The sequence below is a fragment of the Ostrinia nubilalis genome, chromosome 12 (assembly GCF_963855985.1).
Source record: "Ostrinia nubilalis chromosome 12, ilOstNubi1.1, whole genome shotgun sequence".
NCBI classification, from domain to species: Eukaryota; Metazoa; Arthropoda; class Insecta; order Lepidoptera; family Crambidae; genus Ostrinia; species Ostrinia nubilalis.
Window position 1 is genome coordinate 8109868 of NC_087099.1, and position 25335 is coordinate 8135202.

General features: G+C 42.8%; 2 protein-coding genes across 4 annotated transcripts in view; one reads left to right on the top strand and one right to left on the bottom strand.

The window, feature by feature from the left end:
• LOC135076889 (peroxidase) overlaps positions 1–25335 on the top strand; it is a 140018-nt gene that overhangs the window by 53884 nt on the left and 60799 nt on the right. The window lies entirely within an intron of this gene.
• Positions 6134–9716, bottom strand: LOC135076678 (uncharacterized protein K02A2.6-like). The gene is made up of 2 exons (XM_063971098.1): positions 9344–9716; positions 6134–8978 (listed from the first exon to the last, which is right to left on the bottom strand). Exons 1-2 carry the CDS (start codon positions 9355–9357, stop codon positions 6134–6136), a joined length of 2859 nt encoding a protein of 952 aa, XP_063827168.1. The 5' UTR covers positions 9358–9716.

Consider the following 25335-nt stretch of genomic DNA (forward strand, 5'->3'; position numbering starts at 1 on the left):
TGTGTACCCCACACGTGTCCCTGTGGCAAAGAGGTGGACCAATTCGGTCACCACGGTCTATGTTGCCAGCAAAGTGCTGGTCGTCTCGCCCGACACGCTGCTCTCAACGACGCCATCAGGAGAGCCCTTGCCAGCATCAACGTTCCTTCCACGTTAGAACCACGTGGATTGGTCCGTGATGATGGCAAGAGACCTGATGGTCTCACTCTGGTTCCCTGGGAACGGGGACGGGCTTTAGTTTGGGACGCTACATGTGTCGATACTTTAGCCCCTTCCCACCTCAGGGAATCAGTTGCTAAAGCTGGGGCTGCAGCAGAGTCGGCTGAGTTAGCCAAACGGCGCAAATATGAGTCACTTTCTAATGACTACATATTTGCGCCTTTTGGTGTCGAGACCTTCGGACCTTGGGGACCGAATGCTAAATTACTGTTTCGGACCATTTCCCCTAAATTAATTAAAATTTCGGAAAATCTAAATGCTGGCTCTTTCCTTGCACAAAGGCTTAGTATTGCCATTCAGCGAGGAAATGCAGCCAGCATTCTCGCCTCTTTGCCTCACGGACACACTTTTATTTTTGAGTAAAATAAGTTTATATTTTTATTTTTTTTAGAGTTAAGTTTGCCTTAGTTTAAAAAAAAAATCTGTTTCTTGTAAATAAAATTAAAACTAGGTATATTGAATTTCTTTACATTGAAATAAGATGTCACAGTTTTAGTTTGATTATTGGCATTTTAAACTTATTGGATTTGTCTCAATATGGAACGTGCCTAATAAATAATCTAGGTTCAAAGCAAGCACTCGTAGAGTCGTATTTTAAAAGGATGCCAACGATTTCAATTTCACCCTGTATTCCTTTATCGTGAAAGAAACGGCCAAGTCTGAAGCGAGACGTATCTAAGTAAATCCCCTTTCTCAATGTCAGCGCATGAACTAGGAATCTAGCAGGATTAGAGAAATAGCTTTTGCTGTCGATAAAACGGTCGGAAAACTATCGGTAAAATTATTATAATTAAACGCTTATATTTTATTGAAAGACGACGGTAAACTGTTGAACATTCAATTAATATTTCTGCATTGGGTAAGATTTGTTTAATATTTTAAAAGGTTTCGTTTTCATATTCACACATAGAGGTCTCGCAAATACTCGTAGTAGTTGCAAAATAAAATAAAAATAGAAAAGTCTTTAATCCAATAAATTGTCTCATTTATCATTATTCTAAGTATTTTAAGTTTCAGTTGTCTAGACTTATTTAATTAGTTGTTTTGTCTGTAAGTTAAAGTTAGGAGTGGCAGAAAAAACAATGTGATTGAAAATAAATAATTAAAATAAATGATAGCTCTTACAGCTGGTAAGAGTAACAGAGTCAAACGACATCGTAAGTAAACACAGAATAAATTATCCTGGAATTGTTTTTATCGTCGAAATAAAACGCTATAAAAGCCGAAAAGCGTTAAGCAAATGTAAATAGAACGTTGGCCCAGAATTTTATTCCAGATCTTCGCTATTTGTTCTAATCATACGGCGAATTCTTCTGGATCTTGCCTGCTTTATTCAACCGTTTCATTTTACCCCATACTATATGACCACCGACATAGTTTCAGAACGTTAACAATCTATCTATCTCCAATACAGTGTAAAAACAATCAATCAGGATTAAATGACACTAGATCTTGTGTCAAGGAAGTGATATCAACTAAATATAACGATATTGATTACATATCACGATGAGTGATGAATATTATACCTTACTCTATGAAGCTTACTAGATATTTCTAAAGGTTACAGTTACATAATGAAGTAAATGGCAAAACTATTTACCAAAATTTCCAAAGGAGCGAGCTCAGGAATTTTCTTCTATGTTAGATATTATCTACTATCAGTGTAACTGAGAGCGAGGTGATATTGATATGCGTAAAAGATATTTTTAAAAGCTTATTTGCAACATTGAACTTTTTTATAGGCATTCTTTCGCTTTAAGCTATCGTTTCAGTTTTCATTCGCGTAAATCCTTGAAAAATAGTTTTATGTTGCGTACGAGGGCATGGTGCCAATAAACTTACGGTCTAGTTTATTTTAACATGTCATATGCCGGACATACAAATAAGACATGTTAAGACAATAGAATCGTTTCTCAAACGTGAATTGGAACGTTAAATGTAATCCTCTATTTCAATAGAAAAGAGAAAATACAGCCATCATTTCAATTGTTCTGTGTAAAGAAATAAATCAAGCTTCGAAATAATATTATTCATGAATAGAATGGGTAAGTCCGTGTTTAATTTGAATTCGGATGCGGATTTTCATTTGTTAGATCTAATTAATTTACCTCTGGGTCGAACGGGCACGAGGTCCCACATGGGTCACACAAAATACCATTTGTGTCCATTGGGGCCTACCCATCTCCATACTCATTATTGGTGACTGTGTGATGAGTCTTTTACGTGTCAGTAAATAAATAGGTATACAATGTAGTAAAATGTGTATAATGGATTATGTAGCTATGGCAATGAACATACGCCCGTATTCACAAACATTACTTTGAGGTCTCACAGTGCGCGTGGACGCACAGGGTTACACACGAACTAATCACAGTGCTCTATTTAAAGCTGTGCGTTCGACTTTGTATAGCGCTGCTTCACTTAAGCAAACATTGTTTGTGAATACAGGATGTTAATTAACTCTACTACATATTTTTGATTTGAAAAATTATTTTTACGATAAGACTTAATTGTTTAGTAAGACAAAAGTTATGGAGCGAAAAGCTTGTGAATTCCTTAGAAGCTTTCTATAAAAAGAGTATCGAGAACTTTATTATGAACCTGACTTTCAGGTGTTTAAAGGATCTCTCAAGGAAAAGTATGAATGCAAGAAGCTGGGGATTTGAAATCATGAAAACGTGCCTCTACAAAGTTTTCCAATACTCCGCTGAATGGAGAGTGAAGAAAAAAGATCCCTTAAAGTTAGTCGCGTTTGCTCTTGATGTCTTTTTACTGTCTATAACTTTATCTAGGGATAATAGAAAAAAATACGTACCTAGGTACATTTCAATGCCTAATGAAGTAGTGAATAGTTTACGTTTTCACCATCAATCCCTAATGTTTAAGTGTCCCCTATGGTAACACTTAACAGGCATTTTTCTTTCATAGGGGTCACTTAAAAAGGGTGCCCTCTCAGACGCATAACATTTTTCATCATAATTTAGTTTGGCATAACAGTATTTGCATAAAGTTTTTTCGCATAAACTTTGATATGCATAGTTTTCTAAATGCATAATGGTTTCTTAGGCATAATAATAACTTTCTCTAATTTTCAATACCATAATTTAAGTAATCATAAATGTAAAGAACATAATTTTTATATACATAAAGTTTGTTTTTAATAAAATACTAATAACATAATGTAATTATTTATAACATTTAAAGTTATAAATATTGTCTATAAGAGCAACCAACATTGAAGAGTAAATAATTATGTATTTATTTGTGATGTTGCGAACGATCCTCCTTCCACCTTTATACTCTTTCGGCCTATAGATTTGCAAAAACTAAAGTCTCTGTATCATTGTCATTTTTGTTCTTAATTTTTGACCTGTCTCTTAGAAAACTTAAGCTCGTGAAAATACATTCTGTTTGATCTCGAATCCCTCTTATCTATTATAACGCACATAATATTATACAGTCCACATTTCTTTTACAACATTAAGCTTGCCTGATCTGAAATTATGTTGATCCCGACTGGCCGTGGTCTCTTCCACGTGGTACTAGTCTGCCCTATACTAGAGTGTAATTTAAAAGCCGGAGGCGCGGTGGGAGTGCGGTCCTCGCTCGCTGTAACATATATCCGGCAGCCGTGCGAGCTGGAGCGGCTGAGGCTGGTCGCCGAAGGCGACCAGCAAGCCGAAGCTGCGGAAGCGAGCATGGCATGCCGGGTATATGTTACGCCAGAGCGGAAGGACCGCACTTCCCGAAGCGCCGGAGATAAGGCAATCCTAATGCTTGCTTGCATGCTTGCTTGCTTGCATCCTTGCTTGCTTGCATGCTTGCTTGCTGCTTGCTTGCATGCTTGCGTGCTTGCTCCTTGATTGCATGCTTGCTGCTTGCTTGCATGCTTGCTTGCTGCTTGCTTGCTGCTTGCTTGCAGGCTTGCTTGTTTGCATCCTTGCTTGCATGCTTCCTTGCAGCTTGCTTGCGTGCTTGCATGCTTGCTGTTTGATTGCATGCTTGCTGCTTGCTTGCATGCTTGTTTGCATGCTTGCTTGTCTATTTATATTTGTCAACTTACCTATATTTTATATGTATAACATTTTATATTTCATATTTGTTAAAGTTATGGTATTTTGTATATTATGAATGGTAATATTTATGGCATTGGTTTAGATGCCAATAAATGTTATGCCTAGAAATCGTTATTAAAAAAACAAGAATACAGAAAAAATATATACTAAAATATTATTATAATAAAAGTGGTTATGGCAAAAAAATATATGCCTTATGATTTATTCTGTATGAACGTTATGCGAAATGATGAGTATGCCAAAAAACTTTATGCACTCTTAAATTATGACAATATTTTTTATGCAACCGAATATGGACCCACTTAAAAATTAGGGACTGATGGTGAAAACGGGCATTACTCTATTTCTTTTATATACTTTTTGAGCATGGGGTGCTTGTATCCGAATGTGGCTCTATGGAAACTGAATTTTCCTAGATTCTAGGAAGATAGTATCATAAGCAAACGTACAGATTAATTAATATTAACAAACGCTGGTTTTACATAACAGATTAGTTTACACGCAAACAAGAGAAACAATCTATGAATATCATGATAACTGAATAATATTTAGATAGCTATACGAAAACGAGAACATCTGGATTTGTAAGATCCTTTTGTATTGTCAGTATCGTTGTACAGGTTTCAATTGCTTTGCTTTGTTTAAATAAGTAATTGTTTCACAGAAGTTCATTATTCCTGCCGATTTTAATGTATTTATAGTGTTAATTAAAGCAGTCCTATTTCAAGTCCGTTTTCAATTTCATCATTATTGTGAAAAGAGGATGTCAAAATCTTTAACAGATGGACTCCAGTTATGTAATACATATTTTCTCCATCTTCAGTAGGTAGTATTTTTAATGATTTGCCATATGACACATAAAGGTATTATTTATTGTAAAATCACCCAGAGTATTTAACTTGTGCTCTCAGTTTATTTTAATTCGACCCTATAGCTTTTGCCACAAAATCGGGAGTGTCAAGAGCTGTTAAAGACTTGGCGATTCAACAAGATTTAATTATACTTACTAATTTAGTTGTGACCGTCACTTCAAATTTAATTTTCCTGTTTATTAGGGTCCGCTGTTCATTTTGGCGTTTGATATGATTTGATTTGAACACTTCAAAGTATTTAGATGATAGATCTGTTCGATTAGTTAGTTTAGATGATTCTTCAAATTTGGCAGGTACTTAGGTTCCTTAAAGGGTGTAAATATTCGCTAAGTATGGATTTTTTGAAACTCCACCCCTAATCTATGGGATCCCTATGGGATCCACGTATATGAAGTCGCGGGCGGCCGATAGTTTGATAATAAACTAGGATTTGAATCATCTCAGGTAATGTATCTCCGACTAATGTATCTATAGACAGATTTATTAATTGCGGTTCCGCAATAAGCAAACATGTCCAACCAATACCGCTGGGTTATGAATAATAGCAATATGGATGGTCTGAGCTACACATTGGGACATTTTCCGGCGATTTCTCGTTATTCAAAAATGATTGAGTGGTCCCAAGGAAACTAATTTATGTAAATTATATAGTACTTGATCAAAAATAGGTTATATAATATCAATCAATTAATAAGATCAGTAAACTTTACTGTAATGTATGTGAGTACGGATGGTGGGAAGGGTAATAGCCTGGTATCTGGGAATAGGGAACCGAAGAAATGAGACGCGTGTTACTCTAATGACGATTTATTCCAGACCGGTTGGCCCTATGTACAGAATATGTTAATCTACCCTATTTACTTAAATATTAATTGTTAGTAACCTACCTACATTACACTCCTCCACACTTAATTAATACATTCACTTAACTATATTCTAATTAATCCTTAATACTAAATTCTAAATCTAAAACTTATATCTAGGCACCTTATCTAACCTACACTTCCTTATCGGGCGTGACTGGGGCGGTTCAGCGGGGACTACTGGCTGTACATTAGGTGAATCGAACACTTTTTCCGGAGTAGCAAAACAGTCGTCGTCCCCCGACTTTGCCCCTGCCTCCCCTTCTTCCACGCTGCGCGCCAGCGCCGGCGACTCTGGCTGCGTGGGCGCGGGCGCTATGTTCGATTCCACAGACTGCTTCGACTGAGTGTTTGATTTTGTTGGGGAACTTATTGTTGTATTAGCATCTGAGCTTTCTGTTTTATTTTCAATCGGGAACGCTAAAGATTTTCTAGACCTACGTCTTAATTGGTCGATATGTCGGTGAATGTCGTTACCGTTATTATCTGTTATAGTATAATCAGTACTACCTAATGAGCTGCGAATTCTTCCCGGTTGCCATTTTTCTCCCTTCAAATACTGACGATACCAAACATCCTCCCCTACTTGCAAATTCCTATTCGCCCCCCCTGATGAATTTACCTGCAATTGTTGACTTTTTGTGACTTTGTTTTCTATGTCTGGCTTCAATAAGTCCAAATGAGTGCGCAGCCTTCTTCCCATAAGTAAAACAGCAGGGCTTTCACCTGTCGAGCAGTGTTCTGTATTACGATAGTAAAGCAAAAATTTATTTAATGATTTTAAAACATCAGATTTTTCAACAATTGATTTCTTGATCACGCTTTTTAATGTTTTTACCGCATTCTCCGCGGCACCGTTCGACGCTGGGTGATAGGGAGCGGTAAAAATGTGATCAATTCCATCATTATTGAGAAAACACTCAAACTCTCTACTCGTGAAGGGCGGCCCGTTATCACTCACTACCTGTTTAGGAATTCCCCACCTAGCCCATAGTTCACCTAACCTATCTATTGTGGAACTAGCTGAAGTGCTGGGAACTTGGAACACTTCGATCCATTTGGACATCGCATCTATGACCACCAAGTAAGTTTTTCCCAGTATAGGCCCCATAAAGTCTAGGTGAATGCGAGACCACGGCCGGCGCGGCCACGGCCACGGGCGCGGCGCGTGCTGCGGCGGCGCGGCGGCGGTGGCGGCGCACGCGCTGCACGCGCGGCAGGCCCCCTCCACGGCCTCGTCGATGCCGGCCCACCACACGTATGAGCGAGCCAGAGCCTTCGACTTGACGATACCCATGTGTGGCTCATGTATTATTTCTAACACCTTATCCCGGCACGCTTCGGGTATGACCACTCGATACCCCCACATTAAGCAACCTAGCTCCTCATATAACTCTGTTTTCCTATTAAAATACGGTTTTAACCCATCGATGTCACACTGGTCGGGCCAGCCGTCCCTAACGTAAGAAAGAACTCGACTTAAAATTCTATCCCTAATTGTTTCTCTCCGAATCGTATTATAATCTAATAATAAAGCCTCTTGAGCAAAATGTAAAAATGTTTGTTCCGGAATTTGTTCATTGCAATTAAATTCAGGCTTACTTTTCGGAGGTAACCTCGACAAACTATCCGCGCAGTTATCGTTACTTTTAACATACTCGATTTCGTAATCGTAAGCAGATACAATTATTGCCCAACGTTGCATACGACTCGCCGTCATGTTTGGTATTCCGGTATTAGGTCCGAAAATGGATACTAGAGGTTTATGATCGGTGCGTAATATAAATCGTCTACCATATAAGTACTGATGAAACTTTTTAATACAAAAAATGATGGCGAGCGCTTCCCTGTGTATTTGCGAATAATTCCTTTCCGCATTATTCAACGAGCGCGAGGCGAACGCGACGGGGCGCTCGCCGCGCGGCCCGGGCTGCGTCAGCACGGCGCCCAGCCCGCGCGCGCTCGCGTCGCACGTCGCTATCAACGGCTTGTCGGGGTCGTAATGAGCTAGGACACTTGCACCGGACAGCTGTTGTTTCACACTATTAAATGCTAGTTCACATTCCGAATCCCAGTTCCATTCTACACCCTTGCGTAATAAAGTGTATAAAGGAGACAACATGGGGCTTAAGTTTTTTACAAATCTCCCGAAAAAGTTTACGGTTCCCAAAAATGACCTCAGTTCGGGAACATTTTGAGGTTGTTCCATTTTAACAATTGCTTCTATTTTAGATGCATCTGGACGAGTCCCCTCCTTAGACACCACATAACCTAGATAAGTGACTTCCTTAGCAAAAAAAACACATTTACTTTTCTTTAACTTTAACCCATATGATTTTAACCGTTGAAAAATTGATTCTAAAGCCCGTAAATGGGCAGCCCTGGATCTCCCACCCACAATAATATCATCCAGGAACACTTGCACATTAGGTATATCGCACAATAAATTAGTCATAATCCGCTGAAATATACCTACACTCGATGCTAAGCCATATACTAACCTATTATAGCGAAATAGACCCCGATGTGTATTTATAACAGTATATTTCTTAGAATCATCCAACTCGATTTGATTGTACGCTTGTGAAAGATCGATTTTACTAAAATATAAATTCCCATTTAAATTTACTAATACATCCTCTATTTTAGGAAGTGGGTAACGATCGACCAATAAAGACGGGTTCAAAGTAGATTTATAATCAGCGCAAATCCTAAGCGTACCGTCCGGTTTGTTAATCGGCACAAGCGGCGAGGCCCAGTCGGAGCAGTCCACGGGCTCGATGACGCCGGCGCGCAGCATGGCGTCCAGCTCGGCGTCCACGCGCTCGCGCAGCGCGTACGGCAGCGGCCGCGCGCGGTGGAACACCGGCGCCGCGCCCGCCCGCACCCGCAGCGTCGCGAGCCCGCCCGTGTACCGCCCCAGCCCGCCGTCGAATAGCTCCTTAAACCTGTCAACCAATTGAGCAACATCGTCATTGGGCTCACTCTTATTTGCTACATGGTGACAACTAAATAGTGGTACTTTAATTTTTAATTCGGCTAGCCATTGTCTTCCTATTAGAGACGTTGTCCCTCCTCTAATTACAAATAATTCTAGTTCCTTACAATAGCCATTATAATATACTAAAGGTTTGACAATACCGAGTGGTTTAATTTTTGATCCATCGTAAAAGTTTAGTACAGTATTATCACTCTCAATTTTTAAATGAGAAAAGTATTTATCGTATGTAGATTTACTTATACATGATATGGCTGTGCCGGTGTCTATTTCCATTTCTAGAACAGTTTTATCTATTTGGATTGACAAACTTACTGATTTGTAGTCATTCAAGCATAAATGGTGTAGTTCTTCTTCGAGGTCTCCGCCGCACTCCTCGCTAGTTCCGCGATCGGCCTCCCCAAAGTACAAGCCACTACGGGCCTGCGCCGTCCCCGCCGGCGCCAGGCCTTGCCGCCGGCCTGCGCCCTGCGACGCCTCCGATGCATTCCATCCTGGACACACTCGCCGCAGATGTCCGGGACGATGACACTTGCTGCACACATACTCCCGGAACCGACAGTCCGCATAGTTGTGATTACGTCCTCCGCAAGCGCTGCAGTTATAGTTATTCTGCGTAGGTTTTCGTTCAGTGTTATTATTCCGATACGGTGTTTTTACGCCTGAGCGTGCTCCTGCGCCGCCGTCGTGCCCGTCCGGCCGCTGGCGCGCGTATGATGACGTAATAGCATGCATAGCCTTTGTCGATGATCCCGCCTCCTCGACTATCGCCGCGTCTCGTTCCGCCGCTTCCAATGATGTTGCAAGTTTGACCGCCTCAGAAAATGTTACCGCATCGGTTTCCGCAAACAGCCGCTGTCGTATGATGTCGCTGTATAGCCCGCAAATGAATTGATCGCGTAAATTATCGTTCAATGTGTCTCCAAACTTGCAATGTTTAGATAAACTTCTCAGCTCCGCAACATAGGCAGACATGCTTTCGTTAGCGCTTTGTCGCCGTTGTCTAAAACGATATCTTACCGCCAAAATTGATGGGGTAGGTTGCAAATGTTGCGTCATCAATTCATTTACCTTCTGTAAATTTAACTCCGCGGGTTTTTTAGGGCTTGCTAAATTCTCCAATAGCTCGTATGCTTCGTCTCCGATAGTAGCTATTAAAATAGGAAGCTTCATCTCTTCATCCGTCTTGTTCACTTTGAAATACATTTCCAAACGGTCCATGTACGACGACCACACTCCGCACTTCACGTTGAACTCATTTAACTTTCCGATGGACATTTTTGCACTTTACGGTTCGAAATAGTTCGTCGCCAATGTAATGTATGTGAGTACGGATGGTGGGAAGGGTAATAGCCTGGTATCTGGGAATAGGGAACCGAAGAAATGAGACGCGTGTTACTCTAATGACGATTTATTCCAGACCGGTTGGCCCTATGTACAGAATATGTTAATCTACCCTATTTACTTAAATATTAATTGTTAGTAACCTACCTACATTACAGTAGAAAATTTGTAACTGAATTATAAGGTTAAGTAAGTACATGGTACGAGTTTTGAAATACATGCCTTATAGGTAAGTCAATTTGATCACACAATTGATAGGTATGGCATAAACCACGTTATTTTAATAGGCATTTATTTATAGAAGTACCTAGTTATGCTTTTTCTTTACATCCCGGATACCTAATATCCGTAAAGCTGACAGCGGACATCACGGTCTTATCTGCCAATTTCATTAGATCTAGTAACACAGCTGGCAAAGACGTCACACAGAGCGAATATAAGCACAGATACTCCAAGACAAGGAAATATCCCTGGCTAGAAATAATTTTACATTTTGCTAGTACATATAGGTACCCCTATTCACATCAAATTGTGTATGTAAGTCAACCACAGCTTCCAAACGTCACTTTGTATGAGTATGAACTACCTTCGTCATCATCATCATCAACCCATAGCAATCGACAGCTGGACATACTTAGGCCAATGCGCACCATTTTATCCTTGTTCGATTACGCTTCAGTGTCAGTCTCTACTAACTCCACGTCTTACTACTACAGTAACTTATTAGTAATCTATGCTATTACTACACTTGCGAGCAAAAGTATGGAATCACTTACATGAAGTTGTTTCCACGCGATCTTGTGAACTAACGAATTTGTTAGTAACAAAAAAAGTGGCACCATTTTAAAGATTAAACTTTTAACTTTAAATTGATACCAAATTCATTTTAAATCACACCAGTATTTAAAAAGATATCCCGGCTGATGTAAAGAAGTAAGGAAAAAGACATGTATCAACTGTTTGATACGTCGCGAGTTGCGGCCTATTTACCCCCTATAAAAGCACGTGTTTTCGGGTTTTTGCTTTCACACGTTGATCCTTACACATCTCCGCTTCTTTTGACACTTTACCTGGGATTCTACACCTTCAGAAGCAGCACAAATCGTTGCACTATTGCAAGAAGGGCTCAGCCAGCGGGCTATCGCACGTCAGCTCCACATAAGCCAGTCTTGGGTTTCTAAAGTTTTAAGACGCTTTCAGGAGACTGGTGGCTTTATCCCGAGACCAAGTTCTGAACAGCGCCGGTGCACATCGCAGAGGGATGACCGTTTTTTCATGTCAAACTCTCTATGAAATCGTTATTTGACTGATATCGACGTCCAGCAAGAGCCCAGAAATGTTTGTAGGATAGCTGTTAGCGAGTGGACAGTTCGTTTAAGATATGAGCAATAGAATTTGACACCAAAAAGGTCTGCCACAGGCTCGAAACTGACGGCAAGTCACCGACTAGGACGCTTTCAATTAGCTCGCACTTATTTTGATGGGAAGGCGAGTAATGGAGGTGAATTTTGTTCTCCGATGAATGCAGACTGTGTTTGCAGTGCAGCAGTCGAAGAGGTCGGGTCTATAGGCGGCCTGGGGAGAGATTTGTGCAGTGCTGGTTCGCTGAAACAGTGGCTTATAGGGGTGGCTTGCTCGACTTCCCATCGAGATGTGTACGAGCAAATTGAAAGCGTGCTTATCGGTGACCTGCCGTCAGTTTCGAGCCCGTGGCAGGCCTTTTTGGAGTCAAATTCTATTGCTTATATCTTAGACGAACTGTCCACTTGCTAACAGCTATCCTACGAACATTTCTGAGCTCTTGCTGGACGTCGATACCAGTCAAATGACGATTTTATAGAGGTTGACATGAAAAAACGGTCATCCCTCTGCGATGTGCACCGGTGCTGTTCAGAACTTGGTCTCGGGATAAAGCCACCAGTCTCCCGAAAGCGTCTTAAAACTTTCGAAACCCAGGACTGGCTTATGTGGAGCTGACGTGCGACAGCCTGCTGGCTGAGCTCTTCTTGCAATAGTGCAACGATTTGTGCTGCTTCTGAAGGTGTAGAATCCCAGGTAAAGTGTCAAAAGAAGCGGAGATGTGTAAGGATCCACGTGTAAAAGCAAAATCCGAAAACACGTGCTTTTATAGGGGGTAAATAGGCCGCAACTCGCGACGTATCAAAGAATTGATACATGTCTTTTTCCTTACTTTTTCACATTAACCGGGATATATTTTTAAATACTGATGTGATTTAAATAAATTTGGAATCAATTTAAAGTTAAAAGTTTAATCTTTAAAATGGTGCCACTTTTTTTGTTACTAACAAATTCGTTAGTACACAAGATCGCATGGAAACAACTTCATGTAAGTGATTCCATAGTTTTGCTCGCGAGTGTAGTTAAGACATTTTCTAATTGAAGTATTATTCATTGTATTTGTTTTGTACATAGGTGTCTGCCATAAACCATCTTGGAAATAAACGGTGCCTTATCTGATATATCTCACATCACTTACTAGTTCACATCCATATCTAACTTAGTGTCAGAAGGTCGTGAGACGTAAAATGAAACGGCCATCGTTACAGTAATGTATCATTTCGATCTTGAAAGGTCTCGTATTTTGGTATTAGCGTGACGATTCGAAGTTTTCTTTAAGAATATTTTATGAAGATGGAGGTCAAATTTACCTTTGGCAGAATGAAATAATAATAAATGTAGAATAAAATGATCCTCATTTTATAAGAACTTTCTTTTTGGGCACTTATTGGATACCTTGGGACATCGTATCGGTAATGAGAAAAGTCGCAAAGAAGTTATTTGTTACATAAAAATCTCTATCTCTACACCGTAAAAGTAAATAAAATTAAAGAAATAAAACCCTTGTGATGCCTGTTAAGGCCGGGTAACAGAGAAAATGGCGAAAATGAGGTTTTCATTTTTCATTTTTGAGGTACTAAACAGCAAAATAAAAGGCTAAAATTTTTTTTGGGCATAGTTGAGGATATTTTCTAGGGCTATTAACGGATGGAAACACGATTTGATGAAGTTGACTCGATAGAATAAATTCCCAAAGTTACCTCTATTCGTTTTCTAATAATGGTTTTATTTTTAAAATAAGCGATTTGAGATTCTGAATCTTTTACTAAACTAAAGTTCAGAAATAACTTGAGGGCTTTTAACGGATGAAATTTTTATATTGCGTCTTATTTAGTTACTATGTTAAAAAATGTGGAAAAAATCGCCCATGACGGCTTGGACAATCTCAATCAGTCGCGCGGTGGCGCTTACGGAGGACGGACGCGTGCCAGTTTTTTGGCCGTGACAGTTCTCGATTTGTCAATATTTTTGACAATGATGACTTTGATGAGTCACAGTATAATAATACCAGTGTTACTGGAGAAAGCTAAAATTTTTGATAATTAAGAATTCTGAATTTTGTCTACCTATTGAAATTTAAATCGTTGGCATCCTTTTAAACTAAGACTCTACTCATGATACATTCCTCAAATATGAGACAAAACCAATGAGTTAAAATTACATTTTAATAGTACCTACATACAATCGTCTTCACTCTTTAGAAGAGCACACTGACACAAATAAATAATAAAAAATTAGGTCAGTGGGTCAAATATAGGGGCAGCTGCACGTCACTGAAAGACGATTCTGTTTACTCGGCATCTGGGCTGGAGAACATGAATCCTTGCTTACAGATGCAGATGTAAATAGAGTTATAATTGGACAAATTTTACATGAAATGTTTAACAGAACTCAGTTAAAAGACACATACATGGAATACCAATAAGGTTGCGGAGGGAAAGCTACCTATTATAAACTAGCGGCCGCCCGCGACTTCGTTCGCGTGGACCTCGTTTTACCCCCGTTAGATATGATGTTTTACCTCATTTTACCCATGTTGATAGATGGCGTTTCACGGTTTCCCCCGAATGAATATTTACGAACGTCATACCGTAGTTTGTCCAGTGCTGTAGATTTTAACCAATGACGATAGATGGCGCTTTTAGACAGACACGTCTTATTTATTTATTGAAATAAATTTCAATAAATAAATAAGACGTGTCTGTCATAATGTTAATCTGGGTTATAAACAATAATACTGTAAAGTTTCAACAAAATCCGTTCAGTAGTTTTTGCGTGAAAGAGTAACAAACATCCAGACATCATGACATCCAGACATCCAAACTTTCGCCTTTATAATATTAGTAGGATATTTCACAATCCAAACTAATATTTACTATTTAGCATTTACTTACAGTAAGTATTAGTTTGGATCGTGAAATATTTAAAATAAAAAAAAGAATAAAACAAAATAGGGTTTCAAATTACCTATCTATAATCTAATATTATAAAGAGGTAAAGTTTGTGTGTTTGTATATTTGTTAAATTGTAAGGGGTAATCTCGGGATCTACTGAACTGATTTTAAAAAATCTTTCACCAATAGAAAGCCACATTATATCTGAGTGTAATAAGTTATATAAAAACCAAAAAATTCCACGCGGGCGAAGCGGCGGGCGGAAAGCTAGTTTATTTATAATTATGTAAGAGCATAATTATTAAAGTCGAAGTCAAACATTCTTTATTTGTGTGGACCTATATTAACGAGAGATTACAAGAGATTACAAGGCGTCAAATATTTCAAGAAAAAAATAAAAACTATTATAAAGCTAAATTTTGCTCTCATGGAGCCTTTACCTACTCTGACAAATTAAGACTTAGAGAAGAAACTATAATAAAACTATTTAACTGTCCTGCAATGAAAAGCTTGATCGGGTACAACACCTCAAGTTATTTCAGAACTTGATTTCATTAAAAGACTCCGAATATCAAATCGCTTAGGTATCTAAAGTCAAACGATTCTGAAATGTCAAGTGGACTAATGAATAACCCATTAAGATAGTAGCGCCCTCCTGTCAATGACATACCTGGAACGATAGAGTTTTGAACAACTAATAAAAATGCTTTGTCCTAAATGACTGACGGATATCGTAGAGACCTGAAAGTTGGAAGGTGTGTTCTTTTTATGACGTAGGCATCTCATAAGAAAATATTTTCCGAAATGGGGTCATGAAATGAAGGGGGTGAAAAAAGGGGGCAAAGTTTGTATGGGACAAAGTGATTCCTTGGTTCAATCTACTTGAAATTTAGTTTAACAATACCTTAATATAATTCATGAAAGACGTGTGGAACGGGTAGAAAGTAATTTTGGCAGTCATTTTCTTCGAAGTTGATATCAATACTACTTAGTGCCTTTGATTTAATAACTTTTTATTTTTACAAGTGTTTGAAAACTCCATTTCAGATTGTGTTCAATGTCAAGTGAAATCTCAAATTGAAATGTCTCAATCTCAATGAGGAGACTCTGTATTTATTCCTAGAATTCCCCAAACACCGTCAAATTACTCTTTCGAATTCAAGACAGTGCAGTTTCCCATCAGTCTGCTTCGTAATGACTATAAACAAAGCTCAAAGTCAAACTCTAGGGACCTCTGCTTAAACTCCCATGAGTGCACAGAGGTACGCAGGTAACCGCGTGTGATGCTTATAGCAATTTTCGATAGGTACAGAACCCCGTACATACGTCATACATATTATAGAAAGAAAACACCCAGACCAATACAAACAAATATGTTTCTGCAATTTTAGTATGACATTTTTATTTATTAATAAACAAAGAGACTGAACAAAATTGATGCGTACCTATACTGATTAATGTTATTAACCACATGCAAAGATTCGTGAATTGCAACAACTATAATTAAATTTATTATCCAAGCTCTAAATAATCGCTACTAAGAGTAACTTATCATAACAAAAAATTCCAATCGCTCAAGCTCCCAAGGGCCTACCGCCTACCGATAGGTCGGGTGACGTAATCTAGAAATTCTTTAAGCCGGCGCAGAACTTCCAGCAGGTCGGGCGACGCCACGGCCACTTTGAACAGTGTTTACTTCTGCAGTTATATTTTTATATTTATTCGATTCTAGAATATATTCCCAAAAGGTCTGAAAGGTGTTTTAATTTGTATCACTTGAATATGATTTCTATTAGAAAGTGTTGTGAGTGTGACGCTTGAAGGGAAGGAAGTCAACCTTTTTTTTTTTTTTTTTTTTTAGGTGGTAAAAATGCATTGAGCTGCATACCCGCCGCTGTGGTCAGGCGACGGGTTATGTGGGGCTCTCCCCTCCAGACGGGAGGGGCCTACCCACTAAAAATCCACCAGTGTCCTTCTTTCTGAGCATAGGGGAGTTGCCGGTGTAGCGAACCTTAACCCGAGTTCCACCTATGCTCAGTTAATCCGCTGTGCGGACCCACCTTATTATTACCACAGGACAACTCTAAGCAGGCGCCTATGCGCCTTCCGCCAGTTTATGTACAGCTGTACAATCTTTACAATTTATGTACACAATATATACAGAAATATTCTAAGACTGTACAACTAATTACAAATATTTACAAAGATAGTTTACAAACGACGCCAGCCGAAGGGTGTAAAGGGCCCATCGGCTGGCGCCCACCACGCCTACTCCTTAATAAATTATATATACATAATTTAACCTAACTGACTAGACAAACGACTAGATGTCAGAAACGTCGTGCAAAATCGCGACGCCTCCGACCCAATCTCTTTCGCCGAGCAGGGTCCGCGAGGGGATCCTCCTCTCTGGCTCTCTCGGCTTCCTCCTTTGAGGACATGACCGCCTCGCAGAAGGCCTTCACTGAGTCCCATCCCGTGTCACTACCGACCATAGCTTTGACCACAGCTGGCAGCCTTAAATCACTTCCAATAACTGCACAGAGCTGAGTTCTGTGCTGTGTCCATTCCGGGCAGTCTTCCACAGTATGCTCCGCTGTGTCGACAGCGGCGCCACAGTGGTGACACATAGGGGTCCTCTCGCGGCCGATGCGGTGCAGGAATTTCCCGAAACAACCATGTCCGGTCAACACCTGCACCATCCGGTAGGTGAGGGAGCCCTTTCGTCTTTCAGTCCAGTCTTTAAGGCAGGGCTGAAGGGCAGCAACCGTGCGGTGGCCTGCACTGGGCTCCTCCAGCCACTCAGCCCATTCTTCTATAATAGACTCGCGGGCCTCCTCCCTCCACTTCTCAATTTCGCGGGGTGCTGGGGGGTTCCCACTGCGTTTTGCAGCAGCGGTTCGGTGGTATACATCCGCCAGCACCTTGGCCTCAAGCTCCCAGGGGGGAGCACCCGCGAGGGCGCATGCCGCTTCTCTGGAAACTGTGCAGTATGCACGAACTACCCTCTTAGCGACGATCCGCTGCGGCTTTCTGAGCGCTGATACGTTATCCCGGCAAAGGGAGTCTACCCATATTGGGGCGCCGTACAGGGCCATAGATCTCACGACCCCTGCAAACAAGCGGCGGCACCCCATGTGTGGGCCTCCCAAATTGGGCATTACCCGGCATAAAGCGCCGGACACCCTTGTCAGTTTTGGAGACAAAGCCTTAAAATGAGCCTTAAAGTTCCACCGGCTGTCGAGGACCAAACCTAAGTATTTCATGGTCGCCTCGACGCCGATGGAGACGCCACCCACAACCATTGCGGAGCCCACCGGAGGTCTTTTTCGCGGCCCATGAAAGCAAATGGCCTCTGACTTATGCAGGGCTACTGTGAGGCCTAGGCGTCTGATGCGCCTGACTACTTCCGCCACCCCTGCTGTTGCTCGGACGGCAGCTTCCCGGTATGTCTTGTCTTTGGCCATCACAAGTGTATCATCTGCGTAGCAGACGATTTTTACTCCTGGCAGACGGTTTCCTCTTATGGCCCAGTCATAACCGATGTTCCACAGGAGTGGCCCAAGAACCGAGCCCTGTGGCACACCGCATGACACCGGCCTTCTGCCCCATCCGTCGGCCGTCGGAAATACTACCTCCCGGTCTTTGAGGTAGGCTTGAATGATCTTCTGCAAATATAAAGGGACCCTGTGGTGTTTCAGAGCTTCCTCTATACATGTGTGGGGAAGGCTATTGAAAGCGTTGGCGATGTCAAGAGAAACCGCCACAACGCTGCCCCCTCTAGCCACCTCTCGCTCAGTAAAATCCTTGACGTCGGCTATGGCATCCAGGGTGGACCGACCACGCCGGAATCCGAACTGGTTTGAGGCCAAGTTCGGCCCAGTTTCTTCCAGGTGCCTGTTCAGACGGGTAGCGATAACGCGCTCGAAGAGCTTCGCCGCCTCGTCTAACAGGACAATTGGCCTATATGCCGATGGTGACTCGGCCGGCCGTCCCTCTTTCTTCAGGAGAACAAGTTTCCCTGTCTTCCACTCCTGTGGGAAGGTTCCGTCTCTTAGACACGTCGAGAGTAGCGCTCGAAATCGTGGCTCAAGGCCGTTTTTAAGGGCAAGCACCCACGCTTTTCCTGGCACTCCATCTGGGCCAGGCGCGGTGTTCTTAGCCTGGAGACGCAGAATAGCCGCACCTAGCTCTCCTTCAGAGACATCTTGTGCTTCACTGGTATCAGCCCCGGTTGAGCTATACCGTACCGGTGGTGTAAAGTCCGGCCTCGGTGGGAAAAGGGCTGTTACAACGGTTCGAAGGAGACCAGGATCCATGCTGGTGGTAATTGGAGGAGCCCACGATCTCAATTTGCTCATAACGAGCTTGTAGGGCCTCCCCCATGGATCCTGATTAAGAGTGGAGAGGAGTTCCTCCCAGGCGGCGTTTTTAGCCGCCCCTATCGCACCCCTTAACTCCTTTTTCGCCTGCTGGTATGCTGCATACAGTGGGACGTCTTGCGCCTCATTCCTACGCTGTCTCCTGCGATGCCGGGAGTATTGGCGCCTGGCCACCACACATGCCTCCCTGAGACGAGCCAGTTCCGGAGACCACCAGTGCACCGCTGTACGAGCCGGCAGCGCCCTTACCCTGGGCATCGCCGAGTCGCACACGTGCGACATGGCCTCGCGGAACCACCCGACCTCGTTATTCGGCTCAGCATTAGATGACAATGGTGACCAGCTCTCGACGAGAGACGCCACCACTAACGCTTCTCTGTCCAAACGTTTAAGCGCCCATCGTGGACCCAATGTGTCCGGGGGACGGCTTGAACTGCTCGGGGCAGCCTGGAGGGGAGAGATGTCGAAACGCACATATCTGTGGTCCGATAAAGTCTCAACCTCCTCCAGCACCTCCCAGTTCTGGACGCGGCACGCCAAGGCGGGAGTTGCAAACGTTACATCTACAACCGATCCACCCTGCATCCGCACGCATGTTTCTATCGTTCCCCTGTTCAGGATGACAAGACCGTGCGACACCAGCCACTCCTCGAGTACCTCACCCCTTGCGTCTGTTATGCGGGAGCCCCACGCAGTTGACTTTGCATTTAGGTCGCCCATCACGATAGTATGATGAGGGTGGCCCCAGCCGGATATTAGTGTTCCTACCTCTGCCAGAAATCTCTCGAACTCCGAGATAGGTCGGTTTGGTGAGAAGTATCCCCCGACAATTACTGTGTCACCCACTAGGACAGCGACGCAACCACGGCCTCTCCGTACCTTTCTAAAAGGTTCGGAATCAGCTGCTGTGTTGGTAATTACAGCTACTTTTTCATCCACATCGCCGGCCCAGTTTTCTCGTTTGTGGACGAAATAGGGTTCGGACACAACGCAGATATGGGTCATCCACTGTGTCAGGCTCTGATATAAAAGGTCTTGAGCTCTGGCACAGTGGTTGACATTCGCCAGTAAGAACTTTCGAGCCATTATTTACTCTCCAGCCATGTCAACCTCCTCTTGCCCCACAGTGGGGTGGGATGGCACTGGCTGGCTATGTGCACTTGCCGCTGCCCTCCTTCCTACCTTCTTTGCCGGTGCCTTGCAGGCTTTGGAACCCACTCGGTGTCCGGCTGGTTTCTCGGTCGCTGCACATATCGAGCAATGAGGCTCGTTAGTGCATGTTACTGCAATATGGCCGAGTTGCCCACACTTGTAGCACTGCCGGCTACGATCAACTTCAGCCGGACACACGGCTTGGACATGCCCTGCTTCCAAGCAACGGAAACACCTAAGATCTCTCGCAGGAAGGAGCCGCACTCTAGCTGCGACCCATCCTACGAGAAGGCGCCCCTCTAACACATTTTTGGCTGCAACGATTGGGCAGCGAACCCACGCGGCGAAAAGTCCGGTGTGATCGCGACGTGGGGCACCGACTTTGATCTGATCAGTCGGGCAGTCTCCCAATTTAGCTATCGCCGCTGCAACCTCCTCAGCTGTCACCGAGTCGTCCAGCCCCGACACCCTGAGATCGGAGCTCTTGACAGGTCTGGACACCCGCACTTCCTCCTCCTTAAATATTTGCCTGAGCTTATCCGCCAAGGAGTCCGCTTTATCATCGCTTGCAGTACCGGAGACTTCTAATATAGTGGCTCCTGTCAGTGCCTTCCTAAAGCGAACGGCCTCAATGCCCAATTCGGCAATGTCAATTCGCCGTTTCGCCTCCCCGATAACCTTTTCATAAGTTAATCCCTTCTCGTTAGCCCCAGGCTGAACGGATACCACCACTGCAGCGGATTTGGGCGGACGCATCCTGGCCGGTGCGGACGGAGCCATTTTCTTTGGCACCTTGGTAGGTGGTTTTTTCCCCCCGCTGCTATTTATCTTCCCCTTCTTCACTACCGTGCTCCAGCCTTCGCTCATGGAAGCCGGTGCAGGCGGCAGGAGTCGGGGGACGGGTGGGGCAGAGGCTGCTGGAGCCACTTTTGGCGTTTTCCCCTTCCGATTCTTTCTTTTGGAACTGCTCTCCTTTCCCTCTACGACAATAGGGGCAGTTATTTCTTCTCTAGCCGGTAAAGAACGTGGTTCAGGTGGCTGTGCTTTGGATTTCTTAGTTTTGGGAGGTGGCTGTAAGGAGGCCTCCTCTCTCTTCTTCTCGAAAGCCAGGGCCGGGCGAAGCCGAGGCTCAGGGTTTAGACGCGGTTCGAGTCCTTCGACTCGAGCATTGATCCGCGCCGTTGCTACACCTAATATTTTCGCTGCCCACTCCTCCATATTGGAGGGTGATGCCCCGTCGGGGGTGGCGTTATCGTCTGCAGCTGCAGCTGTCGGAGGAGTCGCAGCGTTGATTTTGTCTTCTTTGAGTTTGGCAATTTCGCTGCGAAGCTCTGCTAGTTCCCTTTTTAACTGCTCGTTCGCCTTAGTGAGTTTTTCTATTTCCTCACTTTGTGTCCTCTTGTTGAGCGTCTCTACCACCGTGCTGATAGTAGTGGCAGCCTCATTAAAGGTATTTTGAAATGTACCTTTCAGATTTCCGCTATTTTTTGCGCAGTATATGATGGCTTCGGTACTGGCCTGAGCCGCCTCCGTAAGCTCTTTAGCAGTAAGATCTCGGGCGAGCAAGTGCGCCCGTGCTCGCATTTTTTTCAATTTGCTCGTATAAACGACAGCTTGTTCTTCTGCGTCTGCCTGACGAGCTTCCCATTTTCCTTTCTTTCGCTGCTCTTTGGCAGTGGTCTGTTCGGCTCGGGCGCTAGTAGTAGTAACCGGCCTGCCTCGACCTCTTCGGTTGTGTATAGCAGCAGTAGAGATCTTTGGTGAACGAACCGAGCTGTCCGTTGTGCTACCATCGTCGTCCATATACGGAAGCTGACGTTTCCGTGACCAGAAGCGCGGCGAGCGCGGCTCTGCACGCGAAGCGTCAGTAGTGTCAGACCAATTGTCAACATCCAAGCGTTCCAGCGACACGCGTAGTTCGCGGCGTGCTGTCTCTTCCATCGGTCCTGCGCAGGAACCAGACCCAATTGTATTTACAATCTGTTCATTATCTACAGTCGTCATCTCCGCTATATACATATTATTATTTACATTGTCGGCCTCTCCGTCCTCTCTATCTCCAAACGTTATATCTACAAACGCGGTTTCCCGCGGAACAGGCTTGGTCTCCCCGTATACGCGAGACCGACCACCCGAAGGGCGGCCACGGGATTCCCCAGCACAGCTGGGACCCGCCCGGGTACAATATTCATTTACAGCACTGTCCATAATAGCATCTGCTTACGGGCGCAGGTACCCCACCTTTCCTCTCCGGGCGAGGTAGCGGCCGGTGCTACTCCACCGACCATATCGAGCCTATTCAGACCCGATATCGCTCCTCGGCCCCCACCAGTCCTTGGCGTTTGAGGGTTTTAGAGACTTTTCCTTGTCTTGGCCCCGACTTCCGTAGCCGAGGCCCCCGGCCCCCCTCCATTGGAGGGTTACGGGTTGCCCGACAGGCCCGCCGAGTTGACGAAACCTGCCGCGCCGGTGAGGAGTCAGCCGCCCGCGTGACAGAACACGCGGACGTTGCCCGGGATGCACCACGGGGAGGTCCCTCACCATCGCACCCCAAGGAAGTCAACCTAACCTAACCAACTGCGTATTTCTATACTGTGTAGCTGGAAATTGTGGCGGGAGCTCTTTGACGCGCTGTTTTCGGCGAAGAATTGCGCGCGCAGATTTTGACAGCGCGAAATACCTACTTTAGAAGAAATACCAAGCCTTAATACATATTCTACTGTGACCCGTGGATACGCTTGACGGATTTCACCGCACGGTGGTCTCACGAATAGTATTTTGCAGAGGGACCGTCTCGATAAGTCTTTTATCTTCGAACGGGCAAACTCCAAACTGTGAAAGGATTTCAAAATGAAATACGTACACGCCCAGTCGGAGTCTTTCACCTTATAAGAAACCTCACTTGTTTATTTAATAATGAAAACATTTCGACATTGAACTGTTAAGTTTAGGGACAGACGAGCTATATTTGGACAAGCCGCCGACTACGAATTATGTTTGCATATCTTTTTTGAAGAGTTCAAAAATACTCCAGGCTGTCTGTAAGAAGTTTTATTAGTCTACACACACTAAACTCACCAACCCGATGACATGAGTCGTTGAATTTCTTGTAGAGTCCTTAACATTTACAAAATTAATTCACTGAGACTTCACAAAAGATCCCATCAATTCGAAATAATCCTGATGTATGGTCAAAGACAAAAAGATTCCTATCTCCATACCCTATTGTCCTTGCTCCCAAAAAACGTAACTTAATTAAAGTCGCCCAAGACGGAAAGCTGATTACAGCTTTTAATGAGGAAAAAATGGCGGAAAATTCGGTCACATTACAGGTCGTGACTGCGCGTAAACTACAATAGGCCGTGTCGAATCGCTCAGCTTCCGGGCCTGCTGCTGTGAAGGTGACAGGTACATGTTGAGAAAATAGAACCGAGAGGTATGACTTACTTTTTTTTATCCACAACGAGGAAGCTCTTGGCCTGTATCTCACCTGATGGTAAGTGATGATCAGGCCGAAGGTGGAAGCGAGCTTCACCCGGAATCTAACTGCCGTTACTGCTAATAACTGCCGGAACACAACAATGCTGTTAACATTGTTGTTATGGCGACAGACTTTAAGGCTTATTTGATTGTATATTATTACATTGAGGCGAAAATAGCCTAACTGTGAGGGCCTCGCACTATCGATTCCATTGGGTCTCTAATTCCCTCCAACTGCTGGATTGTTGTAGTACTAACCCACTTTTCACAAGGTTTCATACCCGCCTTCCTTGGATATCGATTTAGCTAGTCCAACACCAACACCATAATGGTTTCAATGAACCTATAATGTTGAATTAACTAGAAGATTTTTTCGTAGATCAATACCACACTTAAAAATAAAACCAAGCGCTAGTTTGGATTTTGCAATGATGTACTTGCATTATTATTTACAGTCTTGTGTGCTGGCTGTTCTTTTTGCATCACGTTAAGTACTCCATTCAGTCACGTATTATGGAGTATAGTGAAAATATAGCCTATCGGTTTATGGCTTCTAAAACGAGTTTTATGATATAAACCTCTTTGTTGGAGATAACATCTAGCAATTTACCGTCTCCCGAGTGGAATATTAGGGGTAGTTTGTGTTTTCGCCAAGAGAGTTTGGCTTTTTTGTAAACAAGTCAGAAATAATAAACTTTTGCAGAGAAAGTAAATTGCTTTAATCCAGGTTATCTAAGGAACGAAGGAAATGAACATTATTGTTCAATTAATATTATTATTGCTATTACACAATAAATACTATTATGTCCTCTAATTAAGTAGCAATTAATTGCCGTACTTTCTCAGTCTACCTGATTCACTATTAGAAAACATTGTAACAGTTATTGGATTAGAAATTAGAGAATCAGATTCAAGTCGTAAACCATGAGAGACAATGGCAGTATAATTTTATCTTCAAGCTGGAAATTGATTATCCAACTTATCTTGCGCTATTTATTAGGTAAATAATTATTACTTATCTAGGTATGATAGAATAGATAAAACGTTTATTTGCTCTAGAATTGAACTAAATTGCATTTGATTATATGGCAAAGATCCGGAGGTACGAGTATTTTAGTTTAGTGCTCAGTTTCGAAATGAGGTAATGCAGTAAAAAAACTCTTGATCTGATTTCAATTCACGTGTTATTAATTAACAAAACTAACCCTTCTAGTGGTTTTTATTACACCACCTGTTATTGGTACCGTAATTACAGGCTACTCTCTTAAATCTATAATTTCAGTAATTTACTGGTTAATTACTTGGTAGTTATTGTGCAAACTAATAATTAGCTTATTCAAACAACGAATCGTATTACGTGTGTCTTAAAATGAATTAGAGCGAATGAAGTCTTACGCTGGGGTTTTGGGGTTTATTATTTTATTTTATCCAGCAGTTTTATGGTTTATTTTATTTCCAAGTTTAAATTATCTTATCGAGATTTCTAAGGCGTTGTTTCGTGTCAAAGCATTTAAATCAAAGCTCGACTTTGTTATAGGGCAGACTGGATTAGACTACAAACTAGGCTATAAATCTAAACTTTGGAGGTCACTTGGCCCTTTATAATGTGCCTTAATGAAACGCCACTTCCCGATACAATCTAAAGGACAACAAAACTTTTGCGACGTAAAAATAACAATTAAAGGTATTGCGTTAG